General features: G+C 40.1%; 1 protein-coding gene across 6 annotated transcripts in view; it reads left to right on the top strand.

Moving 5' to 3' along the window:
• The first annotated feature begins 627 nt into the window (after positions 1–627).
• ANKRD42 (ankyrin repeat domain 42) overlaps positions 628–17,577 on the top strand; it is a 37,223-nt gene continuing 20,273 nt past the window's right edge. For 2 of the 6 annotated variants that reach the window (XM_081153067.1, XM_081153068.1), the window contains exons 1-5: positions 1,528–1,631; positions 3,452–3,618; positions 8,770–8,877; positions 11,946–12,065; positions 13,355–13,490. In XM_081153067.1, coding sequence (XP_081009193.1) covers positions 1,574–1,631; positions 3,452–3,618; positions 8,770–8,877; positions 11,946–12,065; positions 13,355–13,490 — 589 coding nt within the window. In that variant the 5' untranslated portion in view covers positions 1,528–1,573. Of the gene's footprint in view, positions 1,632–3,451; positions 3,619–8,769; positions 8,878–11,945; positions 12,066–13,354; positions 13,491–17,577 lie in introns of all 6 variants that reach the window. The other 4 variants (XM_081153065.1, XM_081153066.1, XM_081153069.1 and 1 more) reach the window with 4 other exon arrangements.

Raw genomic sequence — 17,577 nt, 5'->3', positions numbered from 1 at the left:
GTCTTTTGACTAATGGCCTGTGTTTTTATACTGGCTCTACAACTTACCTGCTGTTTGGCATTAGCAAAATACTGATACCTTCAATCTCCTCACCTGTAAAACAGGGATAACACCTACCTTACAAAATTATTGTGACAATTAAGTACCAAGCGATTTCAAAGGGCCGGGCAGGGCACTAGTAAGCACTCAATAATGATAGCGGCTGTAGCTGCTAACTTCTCCTTTAGATCTTCTTCCATACTTGTGAGAAGTCAGGGTTAAGAATAGCTTTTCTTCAACGTTCCAACCACCACTGAAAAAATTATACTTGGTTTGCCAAGGACGAAAGGCCCCGCCCGGCACGCGCCACACAGGTCACCTACGCAGACGGCGGTCCCGGAGCCTCCGCCCGAGCGCCGAGCCGCGGAGGGCGCGATCCCGGCCCGGCCGTTACAGAGACGCGGCCCCGACGAGGCTGGGCGCGAGGCCCAGCGCACCTTCACCGAAAACCGGTCTCGACCGGCACCCGATTCCTCTTGAGGCGAGGCCCTGAAAAAGGTGAAGGAAGACAAGTCGGAAGTGACGCATGGCCGCAAGGAACCGGAAATGACCGTAGCGCGCCGGAAGCCGGAAGTTTTCTTCGTTTCCAAGGCGACGGCTCCGCCACCGCTCCAGCCCAGCGGCCCGAGTCGGGACGCTGGAAAGCTTCTCCGAGGAGAGGGTACCCGTGGACGGCGGCCGCCGCCGCAGCGACTCGCCAGGAGTAGCAGCCGAAGACGGCGGCCGCCGCACCGGCCCTCGCGTGTGGAGGACCAACGGCCGGCTCAGCCCTCGCGGCGGCCCCGAGTTCAGTCTCAGCGAGGACACGGAAAGCATCCGTGTGGATGACGACCAGCGCTGCAGTGTCTCTACAGGAAGAGAAGGCGAGGACCTCGGCTTCTCCCGCAGTGACTCCAGAAGGGTCCGTGAAGACCTGGGCCGCCGCCGCAGTGGTTCTCCGGCGGCTGTGGGGAGAAATGGTGGCCGCGGTCTCTGCAGCTCTTGGGAGAGCGTGAGGAGAGACAGCGGCTTTCTCAGCAGCGACGTCAGTTTCAGTAAAGCAGGCGGCCACCAGTTTAGTGACTCGGGCGGGACGGTCGGAGAAGACCGCGGTCCCCGCCTCTGTGGTACTTGGGAGGGTGTCAGAAAAGTCCGCGGTCCCGGAACCAGCGACTCCGGGGAAAGGGGCAGCGACGACCGCCGCCGCCGCCTCAGCGGCTCTTGGGAAGGAGGGAGTGTCGATGGCTCTCCCAGCGTCAGTAGTTCTTGGGAGGGAGTAAGTGAAGATCGCGGCTACGAGGCCAGCGACTCCTCCGGGGTGAGCGGCAGCCAAGACTCCAGCCGCCGCCTCCGTGGCTTCTGGGAGAGGGAAAGTGAAGACGGAGGGTCGGGCTGCAGGGGCTCCTGGGACAGAGCAAGGGAGGACGGCGGCCCCGGTCCTAGCGAAGGCGAAGACGAAGACGGCCGCTGCAGTGGCTCGTGGGGGACAGCAAGTGAAGACCGCCGCAGCAGCGGGGGCCTAGACTCGTCTCCCCGGAGTCGGTGGGATCGCACCATGCCCGGGGTGCCCCTTTCGGGGCCCTCCACCTCCTCCACGGAGACTGCAACCCCGTGTGAGTCAGATTAGTTGCTTCGATGGCCCTTGTCCCCGCCACACTTCCTTTCTGCCTTCTGCCCTCATCAGCCTTACCCCTTTCTGGCAGTTCCCTTTCTCAGCTGTAATTCCGCTTTCCCCCTAGTGACCTGTTTTCAATGGGTCCCAAAGCTGTTCACCTTTCCCCTAACCTCCCTCATTTGAGCTTTACTCCCTGTCTTTCCATCTGCACATTCCTGAGACTTCTCGCCCACTGATGGCCACACTTGTTAAATCTTATGAACCCCTTTAAGTTCTTACTTGACTTCTCTAAAGCATTGGACCCTGTGGAGATGACATTGTACTTGCCTAGTTTTCTTCCTTCCACTCCGTTGACTCTCCCTTTTCTTTGCTGACTTTTCTTCCTTCCTCTCCTTAAATGTTGCTTTTCCGCCTGGACAGTGCCATCACTGGTGCTTTTTTTGTTATGTACTATGACTTCAACCCTCCTGAGGACTTTCATATCTATGTTATTTATTCAGCCATCCAGTAAATATTTATTGAGTGCCTAATATGTGCTGTGTCTTAAGGCTGTATCATTAAAGAACACAGGCATATTTCCTTACCTTCTACTGGTGAAGAGAAATACTGAACAACTAATGACTAATGTGATGAATATTATGAAGAAGAGTAGAGTGCCATTATGGTTCCATTATGGGGTGAGGATGGGTATCAGAAAAACCTACCTAATACTGAGACACATTTAACGCTGAGATCTGAACTCCAGATCTCTCCTCTGAGCTGCAGACTCATATGGAAAAGTCCCTTCTGGAACTCTTTCCTGGGACACCTTACGATCAACATGTCTAAAATGTAATTTTGGCCCTGGTTGGGTGGCTCAGTTGGTAGGAGCCTTGTCCTCTACACCAAAAGGTTTCTGGTGTGATTCCCAGTCGGGGCACATACCTAGGTTTCAGGTTCCATCCCCAGTTGGGGCGTGTACTGGGAGGCAGCGGATTGATGTGTCTCTCTCACATTGATGTTTCTTTCTCTCTCTCACACACAAATCAAATAAAACATATCCTCAAGTGAGGATTAAAAATAATAATAATAATAAAATAAAATAAATAAAATGTAATTTTGTAACCACATGCCCTCTCTGTTCTTCAGCATTCACTGTCTCAATTGCACCACATCACTGAGGGAACTAAGCCAGGCTCCTTGGAGTTATCCCAGTACTCTTTCCTTATTTTGCCCACTATATACATCCAACTTCAGTTCAACCTGTTTTCATAATATTTGTTGAATATTCTGTTTCTAATGCTATTCTCTTAGTCGAGGGTCTCAACCTTTCTGCTGTAGACTACCTTAGCTACTTTATTATGTGGTCGCCCTGAATTGCTAGTGTTGCATTTTTGCTCCCCAATGAATTCCCCTCACCTGTAGCCAGTCCTGTAAACCCAGCATTACAAATCTGATCATTATTGGTCTTTGTTTAAAATTCCTCAGTGACTCCCCATTTAAGTGCTTCTAGCTCTTTATGGCTCCAGTGGCTTCTGCTCCAGGTAAGCTGAACTTGACTGTGTTTCTCTGTATTTGCCTGCCTTTCCAGATTCAGGGTGGAAAAGTCAATGGTTTTCAGTTGTTCAACTTTTCTCCTGTACATAAAGGAATGACATTTCCATGCTCTTTACACATAAGAACTGAAATGGAAGTCTGGTTAAGAAGATGTTAATCACAAACACCTGTGTACTAGGTTTGTTTGGAAAGTCAAAGTGATTTTGTGCTTGCTTTTGACTTACTGCTTTAGTCTTTTTTTTTTTGGTATTGTAATATATTTTAAGCAATTTGATTTTTCAGTAGGTGCCAGGAAGAAGGTGCATTTTAGTAGCATACATGATGCAGTACGTGCTGGAGATGTAAAGCAACTTTCAGAAATAGTAGAACGTGGAGTCAGCATTAATGAAGTTGACGTTCTCCATAAATTTACCCCTTTACATTGGGCAGCACATTCTGGAAGTTTGGAGGTAAGCTAAATAAAACTGGGGTAAGTTTCCAGCTCTTAGGAGTGTTGTGAATTTAACAAACAGGACTGAAGCCCTTTACTAGGCACTGCAAATAATTTCCTTTTCAACTGTGTCTATTATTGGGTGTTTTGGTTACAATGGCTTTGTAACAAATTGTCCCAAAACTTAGGGGCATAAAATAACCATTTATTTATGCTCAGGAGTGAACCGGGAATTTCGATCTCAGGGACAGCTTGTCTCTGTTCCATGATGTCTGGGGCTTCAGCTACAGATTGAAAAACTGGGCCTGGAACCTTCTGAAGGCTTGTTCACGCAGATGTTGGTGGTAGATGCTGGCTGTAGGCTGGGCACTTAATTCTTCTCCATGTGGGCCTATTTGTAAGGATTCTCCACCTGGCTAGCTTGTGCTTCCTCACAGTATGGTGGCTGGGTTCCAAAGGCAAGCATAAAGGATAACTTAAAAAGGATAACATAATGAATACCTAGGTCTCTTAAATCCTAACATTTTTACTATAGTTGCTTCAGATTTTTAGAAAACAAATGGAATATTATAGATACATTTGAAGTCCCTTAACACCCCTCCCAGGCTCCATTTCTCTCTTCCCAAATCTAGAGATAACAATTACCCTGAATTTGATGTTTATTATTCCTATCTATGTTTTATGCCGTTACTGTGTATGATTATATCATTGTTTTAAATGAGATATTTTATATAAATGACATATGTATCATTCTGCAGCTTGATACATATGGTTAAATATATGTACTCTAGTTTATTTCTTTTGGCCATGTTGTAATAGTCTATTCTTAGACTAGTATCAGAATTTATTCAATGGATGGACATTTAGTTGGTTTCAATTTTTAGCTACTACAAGCAGTGCTTAGTGAATTTTTTTATGCAAAACTTCTTATTCTTGGACTGTATACAAAGCCAACTAACATTTTTCTCATGGTTCAAGGTTGTGTGTGGGGAGCTTATTTTAGCTACTACATTTCCCCACCCTGTAGGCTGCAGTAGGTCTATCCACTACGCAGTCTTCCCCCTCTCTCCTCCCCCCTGCTACACAAACAGAAACTGCTTTCTATGAATATGGCTTCTCTGTGTGATTTCTTGTTTGTCTGCGCTTCTCTGCTTCTTGGAACCAAATCTGGTTTGGAGAATCTCTTTTCACCAGTTTGTGTGCCCCGCTTGAACTGTTGTAAACAAGGATTCCCCTTTGGCCTTTTAGTGACTTCCTCTCAGCTGGGAGAAATGTGCCTTGACGGATCTTTCTGCACATGCAGCCCTGGGTGGGGATTTTCTCTGCTGTTTCCTCCCACTTCCCTATTTGATCTACACCTTGGCAGCTTTCCCATCTGTTTTGTGCTTTGAGTTTTAGATGTCTCCTAGTTTCATCAAAGATGGGTTTTCTTCCTGTTTTTCTTTTTCTTTTGATGATTTTGAAGAGAGGAAATACTGATTTTACTCTGCCATATTCCAATAGGATAGGACTTTTTTTTTTTTAATCTTCACCTGAGGAGTGAGGGTATTTTTCCCCATTGATTTTTAGAGAGAGTGGAAGAGAGGAGGAAGAGGGAGGGGGAGAGAGAGAGGAGAGAGAGAGGAGAGAAAGAGAGAGAAAAGCATCCATGTGAGAGAGAGACATGGATTGGTTGCCTCCCACACGCCCCCTTCCAGCAGGTGGGGATTGGACCTGCAACCCAGGTACATGGGACTTGAACCCCAGTGACCCTCCAGTGCACAGGCTGATGCTCTTACCACTGAGCCAGGCAGGCCAGGGCATAGGATAGGACTTCTTGACATACTATTTATTTAATCTCTTTCCTGGTATTCTTTCAGCTTCTCTTATTACTCTCACTTAGGCTTCTTTGGTTAGCCTACCCTGCCTATTCTATAAATATAGGTATTTTTGTATGTTTGCCTTCTCCAGGCAGTTTTTAGACTTTCTTGGCTTTATCATTTCTACATAATAATTCACGGATTTACTTTCCCTCCTGAATTCTGTCGTATGTATTGGGTGCTTGATCAACAGCTCATGTGTATCTGACTAGCATCTCAAATTCAATTGCTGTAAAACTAAGTTTTATTGTTTTCTATCCCTTTTTTAGTTTTCTAGGCTAATGGCCTTTGAATCGTTGTTGCGTTGTCTCAGTTTTTTCACCATCTAAAGTATTTATTTAATACCAACCTCAGAACCCCCCCGAACTATTGTAAAACAATATTGTCAGTCAGTGATCATTGTAATATACAATACAAAGCAATTAATTTCCTCAGAAATCTGAGAAGCACCAAATGTGACTATTTTTTTAAATGTCTCCTTGAACTTTTTCAGTTTTTCACAGAAGCATTACACATTATTGACATTTGTCTAGGTGAATGGTGCACATTGATGCAGTAAGAACTGAATCACTGGTGAGTTGATTCTGTTCTGTCTTTGTCTTTCAAATTTGCCCTCTTCATCCTCACAGCCGCTGTCTTCGATCTAATTGATTTTCTTCTTTTTTGTCTTGTCTCCCTCTAGTTCATATTCTGTATACGAACTTACCACTCTAAAACGAAAATCTGATATTACTTAACACCCATCCTCTCTAGGATAAAGTTCAAGCTATTTAATATGGTAGATTTATATCTCCCATCTCATATCCCAACACACTTGGACATTTTGAAAACTGGACATTTTAGATTGTATATTGTAGCAACTTCAGAGTCAGATCCTACTCTCTCATCCCTACCCAGGAGTGGTGGTTGCTGTGTTTATATGTTTAGTCGCCTAGACTGATTATATGGAGTCTGTTTTCTTCATAGTGTGTGGCCACTGCTGAGTTGTTCTTTTAATTATTGTTTATTATTTTTAAGCCTGGCTTCCTAGGGTTCACCCCTGGGTCAGCCTAGCTTAATGGTCAGCCAGTGACTTATGAGAGCATGTGCTTAAATACCTTGAGCCAGTAAGGATTTCACCTTTTACTGATGGGTCTGTGTGTAGCTTGGGGAATATTTTCAAAATTCAAGTAGCTTACAAGTCAGCCTGACATCTTTTTTTTTTTTTTTTAAATGTGTTTGCAAGGCCTCATGGTTAGCCATGGATGTCTAACTAGCTTAGTCCCTCTTCAGCCTTTTCTGGGTCTGAGCAGCCTTGTACATTCACATGGTCTTTTAGATCTGAAGGGATAAGTGGCCATCTCATTTCTTGGATTTTCCTATTAATTTTCTGGGTAGTATTTAGTATCATTATTTCAGGCAAGCTCTGTTGTTGGCTTTCAAATTGTTCTGAGGAGTAGAATTGTTTTTGACAATGTGCCTGGACATGGAATTTTACATGTTCAGCTCCTAATAAAGTCAGCCCCTCCAGCAGGACAGTGGAGCGGTCCACCCAGGTAGATCTTTAGCACCATGCAGTGGGGGATAGGCATAGCTGTAGTCCCAGTCTCCCTGTTCTTACTGAGATTCAGTAGATTTTCTTGAGTAAATGCTTCTCATTTTGTGATATGCCTGTGGTCAATTTCCAGAGTCTCTAAATTGTTGTTTTTGACAACGTTATTCAGTTTTATCATTGCTTCTTTGGGAGGATTTGCCAAGCTCCTCACTTAGCCGTTTCTGAATTCCTGCTTCTTTGTCCATTGATTTTTGATAAGATGCAAATGTAATGTAATGGAGAACAGGTTATTTTCATTAAATGGTGCTGGCACACTTGGATATTCATATGTAAAAAAACACACAAACCTTGACCCATACCTGGTACCACATGCAAAAATGTACTCAAAATAGATTATTGGCAAATTTGAAACTTAACTTCATAAAACTCCTAGAAGAAAACATAGGAGAAAAATCTTTGCAAATTATGTCTGAACTTGTAACCAGAATAAGAGACAACTCAGTAGTAAGAAAACAAAGAACCCAATTTAAAAAAAAAGGCAAATGACTTCAATAGGCACTTAAAGATAATATGGATGGCAACTGAACACATGAAAAGATACTCATCATCATTAGGCATTAGGGAAATGCAAATTAAAACCACAAGAGATGCCACTACACATATATTAGAATGACAAAAAACCCCAGAAAACTCAAGAAATGACAATATAAAGTATTGGCAAGGATATGGAACAACTGGAACTCTCATACATTGCTGGTGGAAGTGTAAAATGATACAGCCACTTTGGAAAATAGTTTGGCAGTTTCTTATAAAGTTACACATATACTTACCTAGGTTCCAGCAATCTTGCTTCTACACATTTATGTAAGACAAATAAAAAAAACCTGTACATGAATGTTTATAGTGGTTTTATTCCAGTACCTGAACTGTGTTAGTATATAGTAGTCTCTACATAAATATTTGTTGACTAAATGAATGATTTACAGTGATTGTTAATGAAGTTGAGCTTTTTAAAAAATATGTTATTGGCCACTAATCTCTGTGACAGGCAATTGATACCTAAATGGTAAGCCTTTTCAATAAGTGATATGGCTATAACTGATTTCAGTGTATTCCAATGATACAGTCAATTTAAAAAAAAGAAACTTCTTGAAGGTAGAATCTACAAACTTCAGCATATAAAGACAGTAATACTATATGTGGCAGAGACCTCTAAGTACTGTATTATAATGAGACTTAGGGTAATTTTTATAAATCTTAAATGAAGATGCATTTGATTCCCCCCCTTTTTATATAAACCACTGTGGGTTTTTTTAGAGAATATCATCAGAATAACAAAGTTTGCCTTGATACAGAAACTTCTGGACACATTTAATATCTATGGCAGAGGTTGCAAACTAGCAGTCCTTGAGTGAATTTGGCTCACATATGTTTTGTTTGACTTGTACAGTATTGGTCAAACATAAAATTTGGATCAGCATTTTACAGCAATGACTGGCTGGAATTGAATAGCATCTGCACCTTATTGACAAGGAATGTTGTCTCCAGTTTGTCACAGTTCCCACTGCTCCCTATTGTTTACCCAACAATAAGGCCCAATGTTGGTTACCATGTCATTGTGCTTGTGCTTTTGTTTTTCTTATACCTGGTGCTCTTATTCACTTATGATGCTTCTTAGGCTGCAGTATTTCATGATGACAGACTAAATTTAAAAGATATAAAAATGTTTAAAACATCTGTCTTATCATTTGTTAATACGGTTATTTTCTTAATTTAGTGTCTTCATTGGCTCCTCTGGCATGGAGCTGATATTACAAAAGCAACTATGAGAGGCTGGACAGCAGCTCATGTAGCTGCAATCAGGGGTCAGGATGCTTGTATGCAGGTAATAGTAACTTTGTTTACTTTTTAAAGATTCAGTAAGTTTAATTACTTTGGCATAGTTCTGTTAAGCTATTGCTTTTATTCTAATAATTTAATCCTATAGATTTACTTCTGTGTTTTAAATAAAAACTTATTTTGGTATCAACTGTCCACTTAAACAAATGATATAAGACAAAACCCTTTTATCTTCAAAGTAGTTGCTTATCTCAGTTGTTTTAAGAGATGCCACAGTCATGCACAGATTATCTCCTTTATAGTTTTCCATGCCTAAAATTCCTTATTTACTGTGTTTCCAGAATAGCACATTAATATGTGGGAGGACCTAATTTTTTAGAGTAACTGTATTTAATCAATGGACTGAAATAGACTGGAATTTGGAGGAATACAAAATCATATAAGCAAACAGTCCCTGCCTGTAAGAATCCTGAGATTCTGTTTGGAATGGCAGGAGCTCTGTTCACTGAATTACAAAAGAATACAAAGCACAGTTTATGATTAAGGTGCCAATGAAAAGTACAGATGAGAAGAATTATAGAACTTAGCTGGAAATAGAAAAATCTTAAATAGAGGAAATACAGTTTCAGCTAAGCCTAAAAGAATGGGTTGATTTTAAAGAGGTAAGTGGTAAAGAAGCATTATAGGTAGGGAATATATCAGGAGCACATAAAAATAATGAGTAATGTGTCACAGTCTCCCATGCATCACCTCATTTAGTACAGCAATCCTATGAGATTAGGAAACAGATTCAGAGGGTTAAGTACCTTGCTAAGTAAGTGACAAAGCAAGGGTTTAACTATGCTTTGTCCTCTAAACCTCTATACTGTAATTCTGTGTGAAGTCCCTGAATTGGAAAAAGGAGATGTGTTCAGGGGATATACTATTATTTAAGTTTGAGCGTAGATGGTTTGTTCTGTGGACTGTTATGAACTAAGTTTGGATAAGCTAGTTTGTAAAATGTCTGAAAAGTGGAATAAAGATTTTCATTTTATTTGTATTGAAAAGAGATTTTATACACATACTACATATATATGCATATATACATACATATATGCACACATACATACACATGCACATGGACATTAACAGTAGAATGAGGTGATGAAAGCAATATTTCAGGAAGTTATTCTTGTGAAATGTATCCAGGATTACAGAGGACAAAGAGGGAGTTTGGAGGCAAGAAGACCAATTAGAGATTTTTGGTGTACTCACCACAGAGGGTGAATTAGGTGGTGGCAATGGGAAAGAAAGAAAATGATTCAAGACATCTTCCAAAGCAGTCATTGACAGAGTATAGTGGGAAGTTAAAGTTTTAAGTCAGAATGACAGATAATTATGAAACTATAGATAGGGACACTTGAAAGGCTGGGGAGATTTGGGAGGAAAGAGGTTGAATTCAATTTGGCACATTTTTAAGTTTAAGGTGCCTGTAGGCCATTCAGGTACAGAAGGTGCAGGCAGTTTAAAACGGGCTGGAGACAAAGCTTTCAGGAGTAATAAAGTATAGAGAAGAGTGTAGAGTACTGAGGCTTGAATGTTGAAGAATGCTATAGTAGGCATGGGAGGAAGCAGAGAAAAGAGTAAGGAATTTGGAGGAGGAAGTCTGAGAGAGAGAGACAGGATCCATTATGGCTGTGCAAGTGAAGGTAGAAGTTTAAGAATTAGGCAGAGTATCAGGTACAGGATAAAACTAAGGGGAATAAAGCTTAAGGAAATGCCACTGAACTTAAGAGCTCAGGGGGGCTGGTTGTATTTCTATGCAGTGGTTGGGGTGACACTCAATTTATACGTGGATTTCAAGTTGAGTTCTTAATTTGAGAAGTAGGAAGTGGAAATGGTAACTTTAGGGGACATCAGGGTCAAATGAAGCCTTAATACTTTCCTTCCTCTAAGCCAGGGGTGGGCAAACACATTTGGTCTGGCCCTGTCAAGGCAACTGTAGGCAGGACTCGAAATTCAATAAATCTAGGCTTTTTTCATAGCTAATTTTTAAGTTGATAATTTTGTATGGCCCTCGAATGATGTTATAAATATCCAAATGGAAAAAAAAAAAATCCAAATGGCCTTTGGCAGAAAAAAGGCTCCCGACCCCTGCGTCTAAGCAGTAGTTCAAGCCATTCCCTCTGCCTGACTGTCCTCTTCCTCAAAGTGACCTCTTCCTTCTTGGAGCTGGGGTGATGCTTTTTTTGTGCTATACTGTTTAGTTCTTGATTATCAGGGACACCTTTGTATAGCAGATTATCTTTGTCTCTGTATAAGTCCTAATTCCCTAAGTTGATATGTCTTCATATTCTTTGTAGTGACATTGAAAACATAGTGAGCACTCAGTATATGGTTTGTGATGATGATTAACTAGTTTGTTAATGTGAGTCAGACAAAATCATGGAGATTATTCTTCCTAAAACTCTCGACAGAAATTATGACTAAATAAACGTTTGCTGAGATAATACTGGTAAATATGGGCTGGTTAAATAAGAAAAAAGGCTGAGGGAGAAAATAAAATTATATTAACTAATAATTTTTTAAAGCAATAACTCTGTACATTATTTGGGATGTGCTGTGTATATGATATAACCCATATACAGGAACTGGGCCAATTGTAAAATCAGATGGAATCTTCTCAGATGCAGTTAGAAGTTTGATTTGAAGCTTAGAACTAGTTACTTTAATAATGAAATCCTTTTATTGTATTCAAAACCAAGTTAATAAAAGATTCTGTTTTTGAAATTGTGGAAGTTTACATTTCAGTTTTATTAGCTTAATGTTAAAGTGTTTAGCTTAGTGGTTATTAATCAGTGCTCATGAAAAGTGTGCCTTATAAATTGTAGATCCATGCGCAAATCCGAATGTGAAATCAGGTATTATAAATGTCTCCTAACCAATGTTAAAAAGGATCTCAAACATCTTCTTTGGATTAGCTAAGAACTTTCCACACTTTGCCTGTGACACATATTAAGAACATATATAATAATTTAGGTTAATAAGTTGCTTGCCTTTAAATAATCTGTATCTGCATTTCTATGATTTAATATCTATATTCATGTAAACTCATTCTTATTTCTCTATTTTTAGGCTCTTATAATTAATGGAGCAAATCTGGCAGTTCAAGATGACCGTGGTTGCACTCCTGTACATCTTGCTGCGACACATGGACATTCTTTCACTTTACAAATAATGCTCCGGAGTGGAGTGGTGAGAGATTCCTGTTAATATGTGAGAATGTATAATCATGTAAATGAAATAGCATTTGGTAGTCTGATTTATCTTCCTGACTTTCTAAGTACCCTTTCTGACTTTAGGGAAGTAATTTGATTTTTCTCTTTAGCTTTTTCATCCTTAAACACAGGAGCAATAATTTTGATAAGTCTTCAGAAAAACTCTAAAACACCCAGTTTAGTAGGGTAAACTGTTTCAGAGGCTATGGGCTCTTCATGTCAGCTCAGAGTTTAACTGGGAAGATTATGAAGCTTCCAAGCACATGTAAATCTTTCTGATTGTAAATCTTTCTGAATTTCTGTGTGTACTCTTATATAATTTATAAATTGATTTACATCTCCAGAAATTTCATTTATTACGATACTTATTTTTAATATTACCCAGTGGTTGTAAAAAATAACTTCTTATAAGAACTACCTATATTGAAGTGAGAGAGAAAGTGAAAAATCTTAATATTTTTTCATTAACTCTTTGTGCTCTTAAGGCTATGATTTGATCATTTGAATTCATTCCTTTCATTTTACTGGTCAGGAGCTGTTACCAGTAAAATGACTAGTGAATTTCCTTTTTAAAACCTATTTTCATGTGACTAGTTATGTTCTTTTTAAACAGACTATTTTAGCCCCACTGTTGTGGCTCAGTGGTTGAGCGTCGACCCATGAACCAAGAGGTCACTGATTCGATTCCTGGTCAGGGCACATGCCCAGGTTGCTGCCTCAATCCCCAGTAGGGGGCATGCAGGAGGCAGCGATCGATGTTTCTTTCTATCCTTCATCTCTTCCTCCGTCTCTAAAAAATCAATAAAAACATATTTTAAAAGACTATAAAATTTCATTAGTATGTTATTAGCTTGTGTGTTCAAATCAGTGGTTTCAATAAATTTTTCTTTTATTATTTAGTGTTTGCCATATAGCTTTTTTTTAAAAAATATATCTTTATTGGTTTCGGAGAGGGGGAGGGAGAGAGAGAGAGAGAGAGGGAAACATCAATAATGAGAGAGTCATTGATCAGCTGCCTCTTGCACGGCCCCCACTGGGGATCGAGCCTGCAACCTAGGCATGTGCCCTGACTGGGAATCAAAGGAACCTCGACCTAGCCTGGATGATAGGTTGATGCTCAACTGCTGAACCACGCCAGCAGGGCTATTGTTTGCCTTATAGTTTTAAGAGCAGCCTCCAGTTTTCAGTTGCCAGGTTAAGCTGCTACACTTAGTGTTTCCCCTACAAAATGGAAGGAAACTTAGTCCTTGTGAATGTTGCCTCTAGGATCCCAGCATAACTGATGTGAGAGAATGGAAACCTGTACATTATGCAGCTTTTCATGGACGGCTTGGCTGTTTGCAACTTCTAGTGAAATGGGGATGTGGCATAGAAGATGTGGACTACAATGGAAACCTTCCAGGTATTCACAAAAGTGAATATTTTGGTTTTTCATTAATGTGAGTTTTAAAATGTTGATCATGTTTTAAGAAATTTAAACTGCCATTCTAATAGTGCCTCACAAAACTTAAGTAGTAAATATGTTAACATGAGCATTTTAAAATTTTATATGACTCCTGTATTGTATATCTGTCATGTGATTGATTTCTTTTTTTTTTGGAACTGTATCAGCAAAAGAGAAATTGGCAAAATTAAACTTGAATTTTTCTCTTCCATCCAGCTGTTTCCTTCATCTACTGTCTAGTGTTATTATTTTTTAACTTCACATATCTCCGCCCCACAGACTATTTTTTAAAAAATTTATTGATTTTTAGAGAGAGAGAGAAAGGAAGGGGGGAGAGAGAGAGAAACATCTATTCTACTTATTTATGCATTCATTATTTGCTTCTTGTAGGTGCCCTAACTGGAGTTGGACCTGCAACCTTGGCATATTAGGACAGTACTCTACCCAACTGAGCTACCCAGCGAGGGCCCCAACAGATAACTTAAAAAAAATAGTATAAGTAGTGGACACTAGTGTATTTGAGTTAATTTGCTAACTACAGTTGTCTAACCTGCAATCAGCTGGTCAATTGAGATCTATACCCTGTCTTCTTCTAAGAGGTGCTGTAGAAATTCATTAGAGGGATAGCTCACAGTGAGATTGGAGTGAGGGTTACTAAAAATGATACTTGAATTATGTCTTAAAGGAATCTTCAGCAAACATGAGTGGGAAGTCCAGGCAGAATGATATGGCAGGTTTGATCAAATCACTTTGCTGCTTAAAAACTCCATAGTTCCCTGTGGAGCTCTGATTCCTTAGCTTGGCATACTGGGCCTTCATTATTTGGCTCTTACTTACCTACCTTCCTGGCCTCATCTCCACCCCTTTACATTACTATCTGTAATCACTTTGCTTCTTTCGGAAGTACATCCTTTAATGTTCATTTAGTGAATGTCTCTTGGTATAAACTTTTTCAATTTTTGTGTATCTGGAAATTATTATTATTTTTAGTGTTTTTATTGATTTCAGAGAGGGGAAAGGAGAGGGAGAGAGATAGAAACATGAATGATGAGAGAGTGTCTTTGATCGGCTGCCTCCTGCACGTGCCCTGCTGGGGATTGAGCCTGAAACCCAAACATGTGCCCCGACTAGGGATTGAACTGAGATCTCCTGGATCATAGGTCGATGCTCAACCACTGAGCAACACTGGCTGGGCTGGAAATAATTATTTTGCTCTCATTCTTTTTTTGAAATAAATTTTTGAATAAAGTTTTTAAAATAAATTTGCGTATATGGTATAAGAAATGGTCCAGTTTCATTTTTTTGCATGTATCTGTCCAATTTTCCCAGCACCATTTATTGAAGAGATTGTCCTCTCCCCATTGTATATTCTTGACTCCTTTGTCATAAATTAATTGACCACATAAGTGTGGGTTTATTTCTGGGCTCTCTATTCTGTTCTGTTGATCTTTATGTCTTTTTTGTGCCAGTAGCATACTGTTTTGATGACTGTGGCTTTGTAGTATTGTTTGAAATCAGGGAGCATGCATGATACCTCCAACTTTGTTCTTCTTTCTCAGGATTGCTTGGACTAGTCAAGGTCTTTTGTGGTTTCATATAAATTTTAGGGTTGTTCTAGTTCTGTGAAAAATGCCGTTTGATATGTATAATACACAAATGTATTTTGATAGAGATTGCATTGAATTTGTAGATTGCTTTGGATAATATAGACATTTTAATGATATTAATCTTTCCAATCCATGACCACAGTATTGCTTTGTGTTGTCTTCAGCTTCCTTCATCAAAAGTCTTATAGTTTCAGAGTACAGGTCTTTTACCTTCTTGGTTAAATTTATTCCTAGGTATTTTATTCTGTTTGATGTGATTGTAAATGGGATTGTCTTCTTAATTTCTCTTTCTGATAGTTTGTTATTAGTGGATTAAAGTCTTAAATGTAGGACCTGATACCATAAAACTTCCTCGTAGAAAACATAGGCAGTAAACTCTTTGACATTGATCTTAGAAATAGATTTTTGGATATGCTTCCCCCAGCAATGACAACAAAAGCAAAAATAAACAAATGGGAATGCATAAAATTAAAAAGCTTTTGTATAGCAAAATGAAAAGACAACCTACTGAGTGACCTGGCCAGGACTGTATAGTATATTTTTAATAATATACTATAGAGGTTAAGAATGCCCTCAGCATCAGACTGCTTGTGCTCAAACCTCTCTCTTAAAAAATTATTAACTCAACATTTATTTATTGAGCTTCTATTATGTATTAATCCCTCTTCAAGGTGCTGGTTAGAGCATCCGCCTGAGCACCAGAGGGTCTCTGGTTCGAATCCCAGTCAAGGGCACGTACCTGGGTTGCAGGTTCGATCCCCGGCCTGGTCTGGGCCAGTTCAGGAGGCAACCAATCAATGTGTTTCTCTCACATTGATGTTTCTCTCTCTCCCTCTCTCTCTCCCTTTCCCTCTATCCCTCCCTTCCACCCTCTAAAAATCAATGGAAAAATATCCTTGGGTGAGGATTAACAACAACAAAGTGAGAGTGTAGGGGAGTTTTGGATTTTCTTTAGTCTGCTTTATTGTTTTACTTTTTATCTTGGGTCTGTCTGGTTTTAATGGGGTTTTTGTTATATTATTTCATTTATCCTTGGGTTTAGCTGGCACAAATGGCATGAATTGAGTCTTTGTTCTCTATTTTCCCCAACCAGGGTGATTTAAGCTATATATTCTCTGGTTGGGGAAGAGAGTATAAACACTTTGCTCTCAAGTGTCTGGTTAGGGGAGATAAGGTCTTGCGATTCACCAGCTGGCTGTAAGTTGTTCAGATTGTTTGGTCTCATTTAATTTTCTTGACTCGCTTTCTCCATTCCACTTTCCTAGCTTCTTACTGTCCTGCCACAGGTACCATGGGGCGGGGGGCATTTTCAGAAAGAGGTAACAGTGAGTAGAAAGCTCCTGAGACGTGGCGTGCCTATTGTATTTGAGTAACAGCAAGAAGTAACAGTAAGTTAGTGTGGTTGGAACAGAAGTAAGAGGGTAATAGATGATGAGATCACAGAGGTAACAGGAACTACTGAAAGATTTTGAGCACAAGAGTCGCATGGTCTGACAATGGAGGTGGCAAGGACTAGAAATAAAGCAGTTAGGAGACTGATGCAATAATTTAGGCTACTATTTGATTGCACCAGAGTAGAGGTAGCAAAGATAGTGAGAAGTAATTGGAGTCTTTATATCTTTTAAAGATAGAACCATTTTTGCCTGGCCGGTGTGGCTCAGTGATTGAGCATCGACCTATGATCCAGAAGGTTGGGGTTTGATTCCAGGTCAGGGCACATGCCCAGGTTTCAAGCTCGATCCCCAGTGGGGGGCATGCAGGAGGCAGCTGATCAATGACTCTCTCATCATTGATGTTTCTGTCTCTCTCTCCCCCTCTCCCTTCCTCTCTCTGAAATCAATAAAGATATATATATTTTTAAAAAGAGCAATTTAGATTTGCTGATTGATTAGATGTGGGGAGTGACAGCAGAGTCAAGGATAGCTCCAGGGTTTTTGGCCTTAACTATGTGGAAAGGAGAGAGTTTCCATTAACTGATATGGAAAAACTGTAAGGAAAATGTATGCAAGAAGTATAAGGAATTCAGATTTTGACATGTTAAGTTAGAAATGCCTGTAAGATATAAATATATATGATGATTAAGTAGTTAGAGGAGTTTGAAGTTTCAAGGAGTTTTTAGTGGGAGGTTCAGCTGAGAACGTATAGAGTGGTGTGTGCCAGCAACTTCTGGGCATTGTGACTTGTTTCTCTTGAGTTATATTGGTCACTTGAGCACTCCTACTTCTTTAGGGGCAAGATTTGCATATTGATTGGGCTATTTCCCAAATAATCATTTCTCAGGAGTGTAAAGGCTCTTTTGTTCTTTGTAATCATTACCTGTAAGTTTGTAACACCCCAGAACTATTTTTTTTGCACATTTTGGGTTGTGGCGCTCCCTCAGTCTGATTCAATATATTTTCTTTCAAGGATTCCTTAACATTTCTTGTCTGTTCATGGCG

Source organism: Miniopterus schreibersii, assembly GCF_964146895.1.
Source record: "Miniopterus schreibersii genome assembly, chromosome: 12".
Taxonomy (NCBI): Eukaryota; Metazoa; Chordata; class Mammalia; order Chiroptera; family Miniopteridae; genus Miniopterus; species Miniopterus schreibersii.
Note: the sequence above shows the minus strand (reverse complement) of the source record. Positions and strands in the feature narration are given on the sequence as shown.